This window comes from Amblyomma mixtum, chromosome 7 (genome assembly GCF_055824585.1).
Source record: "Amblyomma mixtum isolate Tamu chromosome 7, ASM5582458v1, whole genome shotgun sequence".
Lineage (NCBI taxonomy): Eukaryota > Metazoa > Arthropoda > Arachnida > Ixodida > Ixodidae > Amblyomma > Amblyomma mixtum.
The window spans coordinates 1,836,728-1,857,233 of NC_143018.1; the positions used below are offsets into that span (position 1 = coordinate 1,836,728).

Here is a 20,506-nt window from a genome sequence, read left to right on the forward strand (position 1 = left end):
ATGCCTATCTCTCGTCTGCTTTACGTAATCGCAATTTGGTGTATAGTTTTCTCATGAAGAATATTGGTAAACTGCCATGATCAGAGAGAACCTGCTATATGAGCTCCCCCCCGCTCTTATTCTACTTCAGCGGTCGCTACCTGCCCAGAGTAGACATTCTCTTCCTACTTTCAGAACTTCACGACAATTGCGAACTGCGGCTCCCTGTCAAGGCAATGTCATCAGCTAATCAGATTACTTAGGTATTTTCTATTGGTGAGATCGTGTCTCCCTGCCTGACGCATTTTTTGGAATTTCATTGCTGACTATGGAGATGGTAGCATGGCAGCCGAGGTTTCCAATGAGTGAAATCTTTTCTCGTAATCAATGAAGACTATATATCGTGGTTTGCTATATTCTGCGCATTCCTTTATCACCTAATTGATCGCCTAATTGATAGTGCGAATATGATGTATTGTCGAGTATCCTTTACGAAAGCCTGCCTGATGATTTGGTTGACTGGCCCTGAGCCTATTAGCGATTACCTTAGTAAATACCTTGTAGACAATGGACAGTACGCTGATTGATTTGTAATTCATGGTCTTCCTTCTTATAAGATCATGTTAGCGTTCTTCCAAGCCGAGGTTTCCACTGAGTCAAATTCTTTCTCGTAATCAATGAAGGCTATATATATAGGGGTTGGTGACAATCTCTCCTCCGTCCTTCAACAAATCTGCTGTTACCTGATCCTATCAGCTTTCCCCTTGGCATTGCTCCTAAAGCTTTCTTAACTTCCTCCTTCGTTTCTGGCAGCATGTCCCATTGCTGTGCTGTACTGCCTCTCAGTAACGTTCTGAGTACCCTCGTTACTGTAGACGTGCGTAAAACTATTAGGCTACTTTAACTATCTTATCCATATTGCTAATGACACTGCCCTCTGCCTCTTAGCTGATACATCTGGTTTTTACCTATGTTCTTTACTGCTCTTAAGCTAACTCCGCTCGTTAAAGCTTGCTCGATTTTCTCCATGTTAAACTTCCTGATGTCGGCTACCTTGGCGTGCAGAATTGAACAGCTCTGCACTGGGCCCATTGAAATAAAAATACGCGTCAACGCAGCTGTCTCCGATCGCTACGTATCACTCCGCCGATGGCAGAGCGAGAGGCCCCCACGGGATTGGTTGAAAGGTTGGCTGACTCCTACCGTCCGTAGCAAGTTCAAGAAATCGGCTGCACAGAACACTATCTTGAAAGTTCTAAGAATGCTCGGAATGTGTATATCGAATTCCCGCGGTAAGAAGACGAGTTCATATTCACCTTCAGTGCACCTTTAAGGTAGCTAATGATATCCTAGTTGAAAGCAGGAGAAAGAATCTTTCCAAAGCCGCAGTGAAGCTCGTACTGTAGTCTGTGTGTGCAATATTAATGCAAAAGTAGTGCAATTATTTGCGTGCAATAGTAACTGTGCTCCTGAAGGAACAGCAAAGTACGTTACGAACCAGGACGGAGTCCATCCGTATACAAAGGAAACAGTTGCCTTTGATATTGCCGTCGCCTCTTAGATCTGTACAAAAATCACCGCGCCCCTTATGATCCGGATCAGCGGTCGCTACCTGCCCAGAATAGTCATTCTCTTACTGCTTTCAGCCCTTCGCCACCAATTGCGAACTGCGGTTCCCCGTTAAGGCAATTTCATGTCGGTCGGTCGGTCAGTTGGTGAGGCTATGATGGACGCCGTCAAGGGCTCCGGAAATTTCGACCACCTGGAGTTCTTTAACGGTAATCCTTTTATGACATTTTAGCCAACTTCGATAGTAAAACAGCATTAGTTTACGCTCAGAGCATAGTCAAATTAGAACCTCGCTACTTAGGGCATGTTTCTGCACTCCTGTATCGTTAGATCTGCAACAGACGAAATACAGTGACATACTGACGCATCATTCGTTTTTTTTTTTTTTCATGCCGCGAAGCAAAGCGAGCGAACGAAGATTTTTTTGTAAAGAAAAATGTTCTTTAAAGAAGCCCCAATTTGTGCTCGGCCATGATAGGGCAAGAGAGAATGTGTAGGGAAATACCACTTTCTACTTTCTATGTGTAGGCTCGAGGTTAAAAATAAAGACAAGGTCAGCATCATCGTTCGCAGAGGTGAGCGTGCACGTGTTTTTCCGCCGCTGTTGCATTTCTTTAAAGTATCACGCTCTTGCACAGTGCATACTATATGGAAAAGCGGGGGAATACTTGTACGTACAGTAACGCCCGAGATTTCCCTTTCATCTGTATCCTGAAGGCTTTAAAACAGGGTTCTCAGACACGTTCTTTATGTATGCCTTGAAATATCGTGGGTTAACTGCTTTCAACGATGCGTTCAAGTGCTGTCGCTCAGAATGATCAAGTCCAGAGCGCATAAACCTGCATAAACTGGAGTGTCGGCCGTTTCCCTTTATGAATAGTGTTCTATGTCATAAGGTTAGAATACCATAAAATGAATGAAGTGAGAGGGAATTTCCACATTGCTTCGAAACGTTTTGAAGAGTGAACTAGTATTCTATTTTTTGTCGCAACCCTTGTCCCTGATTATTCACTTTATAACCACCCCTGTAGAATAATATTCTCACACCCCTCTGTTCTTCGAATATTTGCTTACAGTATGCAAACGACGAACCTCCTGCATTCACTAGTTCTTACCGAAGAGTCGATGAGGAGATTTGCACTTTTGCAGTCCCCTCTGCCAGTTTTGTTGAAGTGGGTCAAAGAAGCCACTCCAACTGAGGTACTCAGTGCAACCGACTGCGGTAGTACCTTATTCGCCTCTCGTGCGAGGTCCTGCAAAAGGTAAAAAATGGTTTGCAGGTTTACAGCAGCATTTAAGAGCATTACAAACATTTATAACATGCCTGCTATGCATTAGCCTAGTCTCAACACTCTGTGCAGTGTCGCTTGTGGGGCGGCAGTGATGCAGGAAGACCAGCTTGAATAGTCCCGCGTCAGTATGAGGCTCTTGCAGAGACGCACCACGGCACTGGCATGCAAAACTCACCATCCCAACTGCTGCTACGATGGATAAACAAGCACGACTTCACGCCGAGCTAATGTGGTACAAATGAAGGCTTTACGCTATTCATGTATGACTCATCATCCTGTGTAAGTTAAATACATAGATTTTAGGCAGGTATGTTTCTGAAAAGTAGTTTTCCTGCCGCCCCATGTGGCAGCCCACGCCAGTAGGTTAAAGCAGTCGCGATAGATAAACAGATTGTTAGAGACTGCCAAGCAATCGCCAGATGTAGTGTCCGTGACCACACCTATTCTTTCAGGGCTTTGGTGTTCGATCCACTGCTGACCCAAAGCCAGCCACATAACGGGCTCAACTGCTAAAGCGGGCCACAGCGCCCACTTAACAGGACGGATTTTATGAAGGTATGCTTCTGAAGAGTAGTTCTTTAACTAAAGATTGCCGGTTAACAGAAGCCTGCCGGGTCAAGAGAGCAAGCGCATACAAACATTCTGTAACATAAACCTCGTATATGAGGTGAATACACATTCACTTCCACCATCAATCCCGATTTTATAGCTTGCCAAAGACCTTCTGTAATTCCACCTGCAAAGTAGTAGTGTTGTATTCAGCACGTGTATTGCCATGCCTACAAAGTCAATAAAAATGATTAGTTCACATTGTAGCAACTGCTAATGTGCACAGCAATTTATTTCACACTAGTTTAAGAATATAGTTGAGTGTATGGATGCAGATTAAGTATTAGGAATTTCGAAGTTCGGGCTAGAAAAAGAGCGAAGCAAGGAGGAAAATTGCAGCATCTGTTAACTGCAAAAGCTGAAAATAAGGACACTGCTTTTGATCCTTCACTTGCAGGGCCGGCAGCTTTGGTGGTGGGTGTGAAAAGCCTTTCCGCTGAAGATGTAAATGCAATGGCTAAAAATAGATGTCTTGCGCCTTTCGGCGCAAAGTACGAAAGGCATGAAGTAGAAAAGTTTCACACGTAAGTCTACCCTGCTAATGTGCACAGCAATTTATTTCACGGCTACGCTTTTACCTTTTTAATAATGTCCACAAATTTCACGCAACAGCTTTGGTACCCACATGTCGTAAAAAATTGTTCGATGCAGCCGGCATCGACTATTTGAAGCCTCGCAGCTAAGTGGGCCATTTAAATCACGTGACCTTGTGGTGTCGCCACAACCTTCCCACCGGACTAAGCGAACTGACCACCGTGGCAGGTGACAGTCGCAAAAGGTCGCTCATGAAGAGCAGTCCGGGTCTCTGAAACCCCGTCATCACAGGGAAGTGATGCATCGTTTAAGTACTGCACCATTGCACCAGGACTGGTATGAGTTTCCTAGCGATGTATGAATGTCTAGCCGAGGGCTAACAACTCCAAGGCGACACGCGTCGTTTATTCAGTCACTGCACGACACCCATCGACTGCACCAGCGCAATTTTTTTCAAACGCCCCGCTATTGATAGCGGAAGCCCATTCGGGTTAGTATCACCATGAGTGAAGACATCAATACTGCCTAAGTGATTCCTGCTGCAAATGATACGCTATAAACTGATACGCAGCTCGCAGTAGCTTGTGGAAAGGGCACTTCCTAGTGTCACAGCCTGTTGGGTGACTAACAACGACAGAGCAGCTCTCACTTAGTAGGCCTTCAGTCACACGAACACGGAGGAAGACAACGATGTGCAGTCCCTACCCATACAACAGCCTGGGAGCAAATTGTGAAGGAAATTACTGCTTTCGGACGAAAGGTCATCTTGTTCGGGCAGCTTAGCAAAGAGGACATAGTTGCTATTTATGAATCGGGTGGTGTTGTTCTAAGGCGACCATCAATCCCGACTTTATAGCTTACCAAAGACCTTCTGTAATTCCACCTGCAAAGTAGTAGTGTTGTATTCAGCACGTATATTGCCATGCCTACAAAGTCAATAAAAATTATTAGTTCAACTGCTAGCCATTTCAGAGAGACTTCGTCGGCATTGCGGGAAAGCAGAGCACCCCGCTTTTTGCAGTGCAGCAGTTACCTTTTGCGATTTCCCTCTGGCACTAGAATACATGCGAGCGGTCATCGACCACCTCCGTCAGCAGCACGTCGACCCGCGCTTCGCACAAGGGGAGCTCATCGACAACATCAGTGGCCGCTCCCTGCCACGGCTGCAGCGCGCGATGATCCTCTGAGCGCTTCCGTATGCATGTGGCCCGGGCACAGAGGGGTGCGCCATGGACTAGCTGCAAGCGACGTGTGTGGCGATTGTGGTGCAGTTGAAACACTGAAGCACTTGCCCCGCCACTGTACCGCTCTCGCCAAGCCGCGTCGCGACGTGCTTGCCGTCGACTGGGAGCAGGGGCTCATCCTGGACAGTGTATCGGCGGTCTTCTGGCCGCAGGGCAGTGCGCGCACCCGTGAGCGTACTATGGTGAGCCTCTGTGTATACGTCGAAAACGGGCTTCACGTTCTGTATTTTCCGCGCCAGGTAGTTACCCGCAGTGACGAAACGCTCCGCGTGTGCTACCTTCCGACGCTTTACAGCTGGCCGGCCCCACACCAGCTTTTTGTGCAGTGAGCCGTGAGCGTGCGTTTTTCCTGTTTGTCTCTCGGTATAGGACACGGCACGCGCGCGGCATATGAATATTTACCCTGAGTGGCCGGCTTGCTACGATTAAGTGAGTGTGCGCGTGCGTTGATGCGCCCTGCGCGATGCTCCGACTGGCGCAGGGCAACCCACCTTTGCCGACGTGAAAGTCATCGCGTGGGCAGCGATCGGCCACTCCCCCTCCACTACGCAATTCGCACGACCGCGTATTCTTAACCTTGCGCGGCGCAGTACCCCACATTTATTTCTATTTTAATATCCTGTATTTGTACATAGTGTATACTGCCGCCCTACCCCTATCCCTTCTTCCATCACTCCCCCTTTATATTCCCGCTAGCCGCAGCTCAGGTGCGCCAGGTTTCGATCGCAGATGCCGCGGCTAGCAACACTTGTTCCTTCATTTTTTTAATTCGCAATAAATAGCCACTAGCAACAACAAATGCCAGTTCGTTTATTTTCGGCAAGTGGGAAGTATTTTTATCATTAGAGTAGTGAATATGACATGGGCGGAGAATGTTTTTGGTTGCCCACTTTTTATCGTTCATTTCTTGAACCTTTTGTTTGTTTTTCTTGCTGTGATTGTGGTCAAGAAGCGGAAAAGGCGAAGAATTTTATTTGTTTATTTATTTATTTATTTATTTATTTATTTATTTATTTATTGAATGGGCAATACATGGTACTGCCCGTGGGGCAGGACAAAAGGAGTTAAGTCTCCTGACGAGGCCCTGGCCCCACTGGGCACAACAGCAGAGGTTACAAAATACAATTCAGGTTACAAAATACATGGAGACAGTACACATACAATTGGATACAGCAGTCATCACCGTACAAAAATGCACATGGAGCAAGTTCAACAAGAAAAACATATTGTTAACACTTTGTACACATCTATAGAAACCAGAACACAATAAGTTTGCAATTTTGGACTTGTTCCAGGTGTTCGTTAACAACCGTTTGTGTATTCTATTACCGTTATTGCTCTGAGGTTTCGCCGCTTAACAAGCTTTTAACCGCATTGGCAGATCTTTCAGTGAAAACAGAAAAATAAATTAACATAGGAAATTGATTTGAATTTCGCATCGTGTTTCGGCTTGGTTTGGTTTATGGGGTTTAACGTCCCAAAGCGACTAAGGCTATGAGAGACGCCGTAGTGGAGGGCTCCGGAAATTTCGACCACCTGGGGTTCTTTAACGTGCACTGACATCGCACAGTACACGGGCCTCGAATTTCTCCTCCAAAGAAATTCAACCGCCACGGCCGGGATCGAACCCGCGTCTTTCGGGACAGCAGCCGAGCACCATAGCCACTGAGTCACCGCGGCGGCATAAAAGAATTAAAAGCGTTCATTAGGCACAGTAAATTGAATCATTGTATGGTGCATCACAGGTACAGTGCGCAGCTGTGTAATTAAGTTACAAGCTAGTGTTTCACGAAGTAGAGATGTGTGGACAGCTGCCATTTTCGATGTTAAAATGAAACGCAACACTGAAATATAGTATCCAACAGGACGAAATATATACGAAAAACAACGGTTTCATTTTTGGTTTTTACGGAGCTTAACTTCCCAAAGCGACTCAGGCTATGAGGGAGGCCATAGTGAATGGCTCCGCACAATTTCAACCACCTGGGGAGCAGCTTAACTCTCTGGGTGTGAAATATGCTAAATTGCAGTGCTTCTACAGCAACTACTACCCTTTCTACTTCTGTCATCCGTATCAGTTGCTATCGCAGTTATGAATGATCATTGTTGGCACGGAGACCAAAACCAGAACAGTGCACAATTTTTCTACTGCACTCAGTGCAGTAGTGTGCATCTCAGTGTGCATCTCGTATTGTGCTGTAAGTTGAATGTAGTACATCTATTTCTGTGGAATTTTCATTAGGTTTTTAGACCAGACATTGCTATTATACATCACTTGCACATGTTGCCAAAGCATTAGAGATCTGCACCAGAACTACACTATGTAAATTGTGGGGTCCTGTGCAGCAGCGCGCGCCAGCTTTCTTTAGCTTTTTTGCCGTGTTTTGATATTATACGCATTCAGTCCATTTTTCGCGTGCAATACTGTTCATTGTTCATAGCTGCTGGCACGCGGCAGTATCCCTTTGTTTGTGATGCAAGAGTCGCGCAGATTTATGACTGACCGCATTTAGGTGGAGTCGGTTCTACTTTGTTCCAGGCTTTTTTGGTAACTTTGCGTACCGTACCGGCGGGCATTCTGTTCGACGGCAATCGAATACGCTTGTTGCTTTCGCTACCACAGAGTCATTCAGTTCCTTGTGTTGCCCGCCGCGGTGGCTCAGCGGTTACGGCGACTGTATTTCAATGGAGGCGAAATTCTAGGGGCCCGTGTAATGTGTCATGTCAGTGCACGTTAAAGAACCCCATGGTGGTCGAAAGTTACGGAGACCTTCACTACGGCGTCCCTCATAGCCCGAGTCGTTTTGAGGCGTTAAACTTTAATAAAACAATAAACCTGTTTCTTGTGGGTACTTCCTCATTCATTGGACTACCGTCAACGCTATGTGAAAAATTACGAGGAACTTTAGCGGCTAAAGTGGTGAAAGGCGAAAGCCTGAGTACTGCATTCTGCTACGCGATTATTCACTGTATATTTTGTTGGTGCATTAATTAACTGCCAATTAATGACGCTTAAGCTTCGAATTTAGGAGTGGAACGCGACAGCGTGTTTTAGCGCTGCCACGGAGTCCAAGGAACGCCACCACCCGTTCGGCGCGATGCGTTGCCCTTTGAACGCAACGTTTTCTGAGGAAAGAAAATGGGGCTGTAATTCTCTGTCATCTCGGTGGACACCTGAGCCGCACCGTACAGGAAGGGAGGAAGTGTGAGTGAAAGAAGAAAGAGGGCCGTAATGAAGAAAATGAAAATTGTATTTGAGGAAAGGAAGTTGCGCAGTAACTGCCTCATATTTCGGTGGACACCCGTCAAAATTCGCGCGCGGTGGAGTCACGACAATTTGGACAAATCTGAAACGCGGACAAATACGCCTTTGTCGTCGGTAAATTGTTTGAGGAAAGGAAATGTATCTGTCTCTCATATCTCGGTGAACACCTAAACCTCGCCGTAACGGGAAGGGAGGAAGATGGGAGTGAACGAAGACACCGTATTCACTAGAAGCACCTTTGTTCATTCCAGTGCGTCGAGCTGGCATGGCGGAGTGGTAGCGTGCTCGACTCGCACTCCTGAGGCCGGGGTTCGATTCCCAAGCTGGGCCAATTTCCTAGTCGGTTTTATTTACCTGGTCTGACTAGAAAGGTTAATTAGACTAATTCCTTAAGTAAGCAATTAACTAAACTCAGTCAAACTTACTTGGAGCATCACTATACGATCCCTTTAATTGGTTGCATGGTTAGAAGCCTAAGTACAATTCGCCCCGTTTAAAATTCGCGCACTGGGACGTCACGACCGTTTAGACCAATTGAAAAGCGTGACATTTCTGTCGACAGCTCCTGCTTAAAACGATGAGGCATTAAAGGCTTCTGCCTTAATATTTTGACTTGCAATGTTGTGTCTAAAATCTGTAAGCACAACTCACGAGTCTAGGACAAAAAAAATGGCTTTCCTCCTTGTTTTTGTTGGCAACACCTTGCCAAAGTGGGTAATAAGCTGGTGATAATTATGTCGATAAGATAAAAATGCCCTCTTTTACGCAGGAAGCCTTTGTGGCGAAAGGCATGAACATGAGTAGCTGTCATACTCCGTAGGAGTTCATTATCCTGAAGAAGTGCGGCTACAAGAGGTTGTGTGACGGAAACCAAATTGACATCGCCGACATTCGATAAGAGGATGATTTTGTTTTCCACTGCACACTGAAGTGTGGCTGCAATGAATGGTTGCAATGAATTTGATCAAATCAGCCTGATCGGGACTAACTAAAGAGGTAATAAAAAAAGCCTTGGGAGCTTTGGAAAGTGCAGAAGCACCTGGTGAACAGCTGAAATCAAGGATGGTGAGATGACTAACAAAAACTAGCCACCCTGTATTCGCAACACCTTATGTTCGTATTATAATCTTGGAACATCTTAATACATAAAAAAGGGGCGTCAATCAGGGTTTATAAGAGCCTTATGTTTCATCAATACAGGCTGCACAGGCACCGTAGTCCTCCATGTAGGTAGCATTAGTTCAATACTGAGGGTGTCAGGTATCAAGAATTCACCATCTGTCTACAGGAGGTATTAAGAGAACAGCAAAACATGATCAGTGTTGAAGAGCGGTAGAGAGGCGCTGAAAGTGGTATGGTTTGTGTAGTGTAGGGCATACTTTTGTTCAGGGCAGCTAGCGATCGCATATCCATGATAGAAAAACTAATCAAGAATCTAGTGGGGCGCATTATCTGCTTCCCTCTTGGAGGCTAACGTAATTGGATTCACTTAATGACAGCGCAGCGACCAGAATTGCTCAAAGTATAAATGTGGGCTAATGCCTTACTAGCGAAAGTAAGTGGTGGGTGAGATTAAGCGGTTTGTGAGGATAACGCGGCCCCGGCTGCTACAGAAGAGGGTTAATTGGAAAGATATGATAGAGGCCTTTCGCCTACATTGAGCTAGTTATGCTGATAGTGAAGTAATTCCGGAGAAACTACTCGAGACACCTCAAAGCCGGGGAGATACCATCACAGCACTCAGCATCGCCCAGATTCATTCCACTTTAAGGCTTTTCAGAACGTTAGCACTAATGCAGTGTTTCAAGATCCACATCAATCGTGGCAATACTTTTCTGGTAACGGAGAAATTAAATGTCCGTAAACCCGTAAATTTCTGTTTCGTCCGCATTTGCCTTTTCACCTCTGATACAGTCTTCACCTTGTGGCCAAGTGCCGTTGTGCTGGTTTTTAAGAATTATGTTTGGCCAAATCGTTGACCATTTTATTCCGAAAACCTGTTAAGATGTTTACTGCCTGTGTTTTTAGAAGCAGTCGTGGGCGCACGCGACACCATGTGGCACAAGAATCGGACAACACACTTGATTGTCCTCTCAGACTAAAGTCTAAAGCGCTAAAAAGACCCGAGTCGAAGCCCTAATTACAGGAATGCCCGCAGCACGTTGCGCTTCTTCGGGAACAATGACGCAAAGGCAGTCTATATGGGTTGCTAGCCGTCAGTTATCCCCAGCGGTGGACAGCTCAACTCTTTTCTAGGCGGTCTTCCAAGTCTACCCTTTTGCTGCTGGAATTCAGCTCATGTAGGGCTTGGCATCACGATTTCTAGACGAACAGGAAGATGCATAATGAGCCATCAAAAGTTATCAGCTGCAAAAGAGACATTGTTTCCATTATATTGCCCATGTGACGTTGCTACCCAGTGACGGAACAGAGGGAACCCACCGGAGGAGACCATAAAGAGTGCAGATTTGCAATGTACTGGAGCGACCATTCTGGAGGCGCGTACTGTGCTGCAAAAATCAAGTCTGCTTCTGAGAAGCTCCACATCCGCCTAGATTATGCCAGTGCCGGTGCTTTTAGAATGTTTGCTGGTTCTGTTGGTGTGGTAGTGTGAGAGCCAGTGTGGAGTGAAAATGTGCTTGCCCTTGAGCGTAGCTTAGCACAGACTAACAATTGAGCTAGTTGCGCCCTGTTTCGGTCTCACAGCACTCAAAACAAGCAGCGCTCGTACCAAACAGTGTTGGAAACTATTCCAAGCAAAAATATCGCACAGCTATTGGGTAAGCGATGGAGACGTACAACATGAATCTGGAAGAGCCCCTGACAGGAGAGGACAAACCGGATAAACAAGCCTACCGCTTTTGTCCGGCCGTCTTGAAATTCTGTTCACTGTGGCTTCGAGGCAACGAATGCTTTTTGTTTCATAATACTGGTTAACGGGAAAAGAAAGAACGATGTCTGGTACTCTCCTAGTTGCTCTCCCTCTGTTATTCGCGCCGTTTGCCTTGACAAAAAGGTTGGTTGGTTTATGCACTTTCGGCCTCTGGGCACTGTGTGTGGGCACAAAGCAACACATTTTATTTTTACGCCTCAGTTCATTTCTATTTCTTCGTATTCAGGCTGCTACTTTTGTTGCCGAAACAACACTACGCTGTGAGCGGTTTCGCGGAGCCCCGGAGATATTTAAGACAGTTACTACGTAATTTCCTTTCCTCAAATACATTTTTCATTTTCTTCATTACGGGCCCTCTTTCTCTTGATGATGATGATGAAAACTATTTGTAACAAGGGAGTTTTGGACACGTCGGTCCTTGGGCCTCCGCACGGCCCCACTGCACTCAAACGTTCATGTCCCGGAGGCTCATGACGCTGGCAGCCCGGCCGGTGGCGATGGCTTGCTTGGCCGGGTCCTCGGAGCGCAGTAGGGTCTCCCAAGCCTCCCAAGTGGTAAGGTGCTCCAGGCCCCGCGGGGGAGGATCCGCCGGGCAGAGGAAAAGAATATGGTCGAGAGTGGCTTTGGGGTGGTGGCAGAGGGTACAGGAAGGGTTCGTGTGGACTGGGTGATATCGCGAGCGTATATAAGGGGAGGGCAAAGTGCGTGTTTGGAGCCGCCTCCAAAGTGTCTGATGGTAATTGTCGAGGGAAGGATGAGGTGGGGGGTAGAGCCGACGCTCGGCTTTGTAGGCCTGCGTCATTTCACTGAATGAGTGCATGCGCTCCCGCGAGAACCCCAGGTCGGAGGCCGCCGGTGCCCGGTTGAGAGAAGCTCGGGCTAAAGCGCTGGCGGCCTCGTTTCCGGGATTCCCGGAGTGGGCAGGCACCCATATCAGCTCCACATGGCGGGGCGAGTGCGCGGCGAGGGAGTCCAGTATGCGAAATGCAGGGACGTGAACTCTCCCGCGAGCAAAATTTAGTATGGCAGTTTTGGAATCTGACAGTATGTATCGGGCCTCCGTGCGGGTGATGGCCAGGTCAATGGCGGCCTCTTCGGCCTCCTCCGAAGTGGCAGTAGGGGTTATGTGAAGGGTGGCAATTTTCGCCTCGACTTCCTCCCTTACTGTACAGTGTGGTTCAGGTGTCCACGAGAAGACAGAAGTACTGCGCCATTTTCTTTCAAAAAGCGTTTTAGCGTTCAGAGGGAAGGCATCACACCGAACTGGTGATTAGCAGTTAATTACTAGTTATTAACCAGTAATCAGCCATTAATTAGTAATTTGTCATTAGTAATTAGTACTTCATAATGTGTGAAATCATTCTGTGGTGACGTCACCAGTGCCACACACGCAGGTAAAGTGGTGCGGAAAAGGTTTTGGCCGCCGCTGCGATTGCCGCGTCGTTGTTGCCACCATTCTACTCGGGATGGTCATTGGTCTTGTAGCGTGCCATCGTGGTCCGGCAGCCGAAGACGACGACTGTCCCAGTACGCCTGCCAAGCACGCGCAGACTGGATTTTCATGGCTGCTTAACTGCAAGGCCGGCGCAGCGCTGTTCCATCCCAGCCTGGCTGAGCGCGTCCAGCCGAATATATTTGTGGAGACCTGACGATGACTGGTGCCCACGATTCGTCTCCACAAATTTGGTGACCCGGACTTCGCGTCTTCGTTCTCTGCTCCTGCCCTGCGCTTTGCATTAGCCGCTTCGCTAGGCCTACCGCTGCCCGGAGCTCGAGACCCCGCCTACCTTCCATCGTGTAAGCCCTGGCTATGGATCCCTCCACTCCTGTGCCGTCTCCGTCGCCTCGCACGCTGCCACTTCATGAGTCCGCGGTCTCCACCCTCAAGCTCCCCGACTTCTGGTCATCGGACTCGGAACTTTGGTTCGTCACAATCGAGGCCTTGTTCCGCCGGGACCGCATCACGTCACAGGTGACCATGTTCGACCATGTAATTGGTGCGCTCACGCCTGCTACTGCTGCGGTTGTTCGCGACGTCTTGCGCTCTCCGCCTGCCGATCGCCCATACGATCATCTCAAAGCGATGCTCATCCAGAGAACTTCTGAAACGGAGCCGCGTCGCCTGCAGCAGCTCCTTACCTCAGAAGAGCTTGGAGATCGCAAACCTACCGAGCTGTTGCGTCGCATGACCACCCTGGCTGGAGACTTGGCTACTCCCCACGACAGCACGCTCCTGCGGGAACTCTTCCTGCAGCGCCTGCCTCCGCAGGTGCGCATGATCCTGAGCGCGTCTTAGTCTCAGACCCTGGAATGCCTGGCTACGCTTGCGGATAAGATCATGGACGTCGGCTTTCCCTCCCTTGCAACACTTCATCGCCCTCCTGCCCCTCAGCTATCGAGCCCAGCTCCTGACGATTGCTATACCCGTCTCACTGCTACTCATGAGGAGCTAGCCCGGCAGGTGGCGCAGCTTACAGCTGAAGTTGCAGCTCTTCGTGCTCGCCGGCCGCATTCGTTGTCTCCACCCCGCCGTAGAAGCCCCAGTTTTTCTGGCAATCGTTCGCCCTCGACGACCCTTTGCTGGTTCCACCGCCACTACGGCCCTCACGGACGCCACTGCCGCCAGCTCTGCTCCTTCGCGGGAAACGGTCCGGCCGAACACTGAAGGCGACCGGTGTTCTCGGCCCGCGATCCAGTCGCCTTTTCCACGTCACTGACCGTGTAACCAAAGTACGCTACCTCATCGACACTGGTGCCGAGATCTGTGTTCTTCCGCCTACGTTGGCTGAGCGGCGCCGTCCTTTAGACTCTCCTCCTCTGACCGCAGTCAACGGATCCACCATACGGACATACGGCCAGAAGTCTAACGCTTGACCTCTGATCCGCCGTACTTTTCGCTGGGTATTATCGCGGACGTGCGCACGCCAATCATCGGCGCTGACTTCCTATGGCACTACAGGCTCCTAGTTGAGATGCGGCAAAACAGAATACTGGATTCAGAAACAAGCCTAGTCGTCCAAGGCGTCTCTTACCGCGCTCCACCACTCCGGCTCCTCCAGGCGCACAGCACCGTTTCCGACCCTTGGTCCAGCATCCTTGCTGAGTTTCCATATGTCTTCCGACCCCCGTCCCTCCAAGCGCCAGTCGCTCACAACGTGACTCATCATATTGTGACGACTGGGCCTCCCGTGTTTGCTCGCGCTCGTCGCCTCGCACCGGATCGCCTCGCTGTCGCCAAACAGGAATTTGAGTATATGCTTGAGCTTTGCTTCATCCGCCCCTCCTCCAGTCCTTGGGCGTCGCCTCTCCACATGGTGCCCAAAAAGACCGGCGACTGGCGGCCGTGCGGCGATTACCGGGCCCACAACAAGGGCACAATCCCTGACCGCTAGCAGTTTCCCCACATCCAAGATTTTACATCGGCTCTACATGGCTGCACAATCTTCAGCCAGTTTTTCCTTACTTTGAAGTTCGTCTCGTTAATGTTTTCCCCTATTCCACTGGTTCATCATGCTGATTAACGGGCGAAGAAAGGACGACGTCTGATTGTCTCCTAGTTGCTATCGCACTTTCTTTGCGCTCTTCGCTTTTACGAACTATTTAGGCACGTTCGTGGTGGGCGGCACTATACATTTTGCCGTTCGCCTGTTCATTGCGTAACGTAGCGCAGGGAAGAGACTGTAAACACGAACGGAAAGGAAACTAAACATAATTTAAGTGATGCCATGGCGCTGATGCCTCGGAGACCGCTCGTTCGACCTGTTGGAGAGAACGGTTTATGGTGCGTTTCTGTATGTGGTGTATAGCGGCTTGTGAGCCTGAATAGACTGTACTCTTAAGAGAGGGAAGGAGAGCAAATGACTTGAGGGCATGCGCAATGGCGAGCACCTCGAGGGACAATGTATCCGGAGGGTGTAGATACGGCGCGCTGGTGTGGGTTTGAGAAGCGTGGAGGTGGGCGTGGTACAAGGCGTAGCCGCAGGAACCTCGAGGACCCACGAAGGAGGCATCGGTGTCGGCTACACCCTGGCCGCATGACGACGGCCGGTGTGCAGGACGGGGCACATGCTGGTCGGGAGGGGGAGGATACGAAGATTGGGAGCCGGGGTTAGAATAGGAGAGATAAAAGGGGCCATGGGAATGGGCGAGATACCCGCTTGAGTCAGTAACCACTGACCCTGACGGGTAAGGGAAAACCGGGCAAGCTGCGAGTCACAATGGAGACAGAAGAGAACGGAGAGGATGAAAGAGGCCTGTGGCAAAGATCTTAGCGGTAGAGGTAGTGATCTGGAGTTTGAGAGCTGCCTTGTAGAGGCCCACAAGGGCAGTCTCATTGAAGCATATGTAGGGTGCAAAGTACAAGACCTTGTTGAGGGCCAGCGCGTGGGCAACTCGCACGCATGAGCCTCGTGGACCATGAGCGCCGAGTGACCACGCGCCGCAGGAGGTGAATTACCGAGTGGCAGGTGGTGACAGCGTGGTGGAGGGCGTGCACGTTCTTGGCCGCATGCAAGAACTTTGCACTGCGTGACGACAGGAATGGGAGAGCCAGAAAGGTTGAGAGAGGCGAAGTGGTTGTGTGAGCGCTGGTATGAGGAATGGTTGAGAAGGATAAGCTCGGATTTTCCAGGAGCAGGAGAGAGGCCAGCGGTGGTGAGAAAGGAGTCAATGAGATCTAGGCCACGTTGCAGAGTGTCCTGTACAGTCCGGGACAAAAGTCTCCGGACCACGTGTTCCTCTAACGAAGCTGATAGCTCTGCTATTAGTCAGCGGCTGGATACCACGCTTGTGGAAGTAAGAGTTAAATTTCTGTTCTTTCATCTCCCCAAGTGCGGTCTCTAGCCGCTGTCTGATAGTAGAGCTATAAGCTTTGTTTGAGGAACACGTGGTCCGGAGACTTGTCCCCGACTGTACGTGACCGGGAGAGCCAGACGAACACCAGATCGGGAATTTCAGCTAGCTGGGAGGCGAGAGGGGCCATAGTATGATTGACAAGGGTAGCAGAGAGAGAAGCACCTTGATGTGTGCCACCGGTGAGGTTCAGGTGTTCACGAGGTGACAAGTACTGCGCGATTTCCTTAAATAGCGTTTTAGCGTTCAAAGGCCAAGACATCACGCCGAACGGGTGGTGGCGTTCCGTGGACTCCCAGATAGCGCTACAACACGCTGTTGCGTTCCACTGCTAAAGGCGATGGGTTTCTATTCGAAAGCGAGCCACATGTTTGGAGCGGAATGAACGGATATAAAAGTACATGCGGGGGCCACAGTTTGAGTTGGGAAAGGATGCGCTCGTGGCAAATACTGTCGAAGGCCTTGCGAACATCGACGGTCACAAGTGGTAGTGGTGGTAAAAACATCGGACAGGAGGTATGTTTGGATCAGCCCTTAAGGGACTGATCCTTACAAACACTAGGTGGAGGTCCCTAGTATGGGACCCCAGTGGCGGTGGCCGCCGCCTGGGCGCGCCCGACTAAGGCTTGTTGAGCCTGTAAGTCGTGGCAGGCGAGCAGGGTCGCCTCCCAGTCCCCACCGGGTTGGGTTGGGGATGGGGGGAATAGCCGCGTTGGAGGGGCAGGCCCACACCATGTGATAGGTGTCCGAAGACACCGCACTACAGTGCGGGCAGTTGCCGTTAAAGAAGGGGTCGAAATGTTTTAGTGCTGCCGGGCACAGCAATGTATTGGTGAAGAGGCGGAGAAGGAGCCGCTCATCCGCTTTCTTGAGGCCTTTACATGGGCTAGGGTAAAGGAGATCGCTATCTTGATAGTAGGTTGTGATATATTTGAACGTGTAGACCGGATTAAAATCGGGTTCCTGATCAGGTGGGGAGGAGAAAACAGCCCGGTGAGAGCACGCGGGCGGCTGCGTCCGCTGCCTCGTTTCCTGCCAACCCCTGATGAGCAGGGGCCCATATAAGGTAACGGTGTGCGGGGTCCGTATGCCGTATGCAATTTTGGTATATTCGATAGGCTAGGAAGGGAGTGCAGACTTGTTCGACGTTCCGACAGGCCCCTCGCGAGTGGGTGATTATGTATTTGAATCGGAATGTGAGGCCGCGAGAGCAATCGCGACCTCTTCTGTTTGTGTTGCACTTCGGGCTCTGAAAGTGAGGTCGTTAACTGTGTTCCTGTTGTGAACTATCCCGGCCGTGTACCGTGGTGAGGGCCGGATGCGTCCACGTAGTATACACCTGTTTTGTTGCCATAATGTCGGGCTAGTGCTTCCGCTCGTGCCAGGCGTCGACCATTATGGTCTTCATGTGACATGTTTGCTGGAAGAGGCCGCACGTGGAGGGCACGTCTCCAGAGTGGGTGAATTTGAGTGGGGGTAGGCGACAGAATGGTGTGCTGGAGAATCAGAAACATGTCGTGTGCACAGACGCGGCGTCGGAAGCCGATGAGAGAATGGGGGAAGAACTCCCTCGCCTCGAGAAAATTAGAGAGGCGAGAGAACGCCGACTGCGCTCGGAGCGAGCGGACGCATCTTATATGCGGTCTGCGATTTCACCAGTTTCCGGCTATTTACAGCCACCAATTTTTCACAGGACGGCCCGCCACCGATCCGGTGTCACCTGTGGGACTTTTAACCACTTTCAGGCGAGTGCCTTCAATTTTACGGCCGATTTGCGGCCACGCCCGACCGCGGGAGCTAGGCCTAACGGCTCAGCACGCCTAGTGCGTGCTCTGCTCCCACCTGCGGCGGCGACGCCCGCTTCGCCTCGACGGCGCTTCCCTGCATTTAAAGATGCAGTACACAGTCACCGGCACGGATGTTACCGCCGCGGAGCTGGCCGATGGCACTTGGACGGCACTCGAAATGCAACGCCGCTACAGACGCCCGCCACCACCGGCAACGCCGCCGGCCACCACCCAAACGCCCGTAGCCACCACTGTCCTGTCAGACCAACGACCCCGCGGCCGTCCACCACCGCCAACTAAAAGACGACCACTTCCTCGCCTGCCTACAGAGGACTACAAAATCGTCTTCCGACCGCAAGGCACCGTCGACCTCAACGCAGTCGGCCCAGCCAAATTGGCGATGGCCATCTACAACGCCGCCAAGATCGACGGCCGCCTTGCAATCATCGCCGACCAAGTCCGCGTCCACCCCATAAACAACACTGTCACCATCAGCACACCGGAGAAAGAACGGGCGTTCCTGTATGCTAAAATCCGAACTTTAACCATTGACTCCAACGCCATCCTGGTAGCCACGTACGCCCCAGCCCCCGATGACTCCGTGCGAGGAATCATATATAGAGCCTACAGTCACGAGACCGACGCTGAGATCCTCGCTGAGCTCCAAGCTCGAAACCCCGATCTCCCCGTAGTCGCCGCACGCCGCATGGGCCGCACACGACATTTCGTGGTGACTATCGCTAATGCCAAGCTACCCCGCTACGTGAGGTACCTCGGCTTCACTTTTGAGGTGTTCCCCTACAAAAGCCGTCCGGAGGCATGCTTCAACTGCCGGAAGCTAGGCCACAGGGCGGATGTGTGCCCCCACCCGCGACAACCAACATGCCGACGCTGTGGCGCAGCCCATGACCCTCCAGCTGGCCAACCGCCCACGTGCCAAGCCTCATGCATCGTCTGCAAAGGTGCCCACCCTACAGGCAGCAGAAGCTGCAAATACCGGTTCACGTCCTCCACTCGGCCCAAGTCTTCCCCATCGGTCACTGACACCGATACCGGCTCCAACTCGGCAAACCCCGGACGCCAGTCCCGGTCCCGAGACCGCAAACGCGGTGACCACAACCTACTGCGGGACGACTCCTTCCCCGCGCTTGGCAGCGACAGCCCTTCCAGCAGCACTAGCAGCCGTTCCACATCCGCCTCACGCAGCTCTCGGGTCAGCTCTCAAGGCCGGCCGGAGATCAAAGCAGCCAAACAAGTTGGATGGAAGACTCCTGCACAAGTCACCGCTTCTCCACCAGATTCACAGGTAAGGGAGCTGGCAGACATGGTCAAGGAACTACAGCTACAATTGGCCAAAGCAAACGCTAAAATTCATAGCCTAAAATCAGCACAGGCAAACCCTAAATTGCAACCGCAGCAGGTGGCTCACGCTCCCACATCCGACCCCGTAGGTGATCCACGCATGGACACTGAGCAGTCTAAGCGCACGAAGCGTAAAGCACCTCCCCCCTCCTCACAAGCAGACATAGATGCCAAATTCGAGGCAGGTGATACGCGAATGGCCCAATTCGAGGGTGCCCTCCTTCGACTCGCCCCCACCATTGACCGTCTAGTAGAAAGCTCCGCCACAATGGCAGCCAACATCCAAACCCTTCATGCCAGGCTCGATACCCTCACGAGTCCCCCGACATCCGCAACCCCCTTAAAGTCGACAACCCCTTCTAACTACCCAGCACCCATTATTGTCGCCACGTCGGAGAGTGCAACCGCGCGCTCACGTGCAGGCGGCATTCTTAAAGCACCCGTCGTGCTATCACAGCGCCCCGAACCCTACAGGAAACGCGATGGCTAGCTCCCCCTTCACAGTTTGGCAATGGAACTGCAGGGGCTTCAAGGCGAAGCGGCGCGCCTTGGAGCACACCCTGCAGGCCCAGCCGCACACCCCCCACATCATCGCACTTCAGGAAACCTACATGGACACGAAACTTACCAGCTACGCCGCATATAGCCAACAAACGACACCAGACCACCGGCCCAACACCGCCATCCTGGTCCACCGAAATTTAGCAGCTAATCATATAGACCTTAGTTACCCCGAGGTTCCGCACACTTTGTCCTACCGAACAGCCGCTCACAAGCCCCGCTCCACATCCTCAACGTCTACAGCCCCCCTAGCGACAAAAGCACACGAGTGGCAACCCTCGTTCGTAAGGCCTGCGCGACTGCACAAACAGGGATGCTACTCATCTTAGGTGACTTCAACGCGCCGCATACCGAGTGGGGCTACCCCCGCAAAGCATGCGGTCGTAAGGGAGCCAAATTGTGGGAGACAGCCCAAACACTGGGCCTGACACTACTCCTAGACCCCGACAGGCCTACTCGGATTGGAAACAGTGTCTCACAGGACAGCTGCCCCGATCTCACTTTCGCCCGCAACATCCCAGACGCACGCTGGGAAAACCTCGGCATGAACATAGGTAGCG

The 20,506-nt window shown here is 50.8% G+C and overlaps 1 protein-coding gene across 1 annotated transcript in view; it reads right to left on the bottom strand.

Moving 5' to 3' along the window:
- Nucleotides 1–20,506, bottom strand: part of LOC149334794 (uncharacterized) — a 147,662-nt gene that overhangs the window by 3,878 nt on the left and 123,278 nt on the right. Inside the window, exon 47 of the mRNA XM_089551404.1 lies at nt 2,664–2,801. Within this exon, the coding sequence (XP_089407530.1) occupies nt 2,664–2,801 (138 nt within the window). The remainder of the gene's footprint in view (nt 1–2,663; nt 2,802–20,506) is intronic.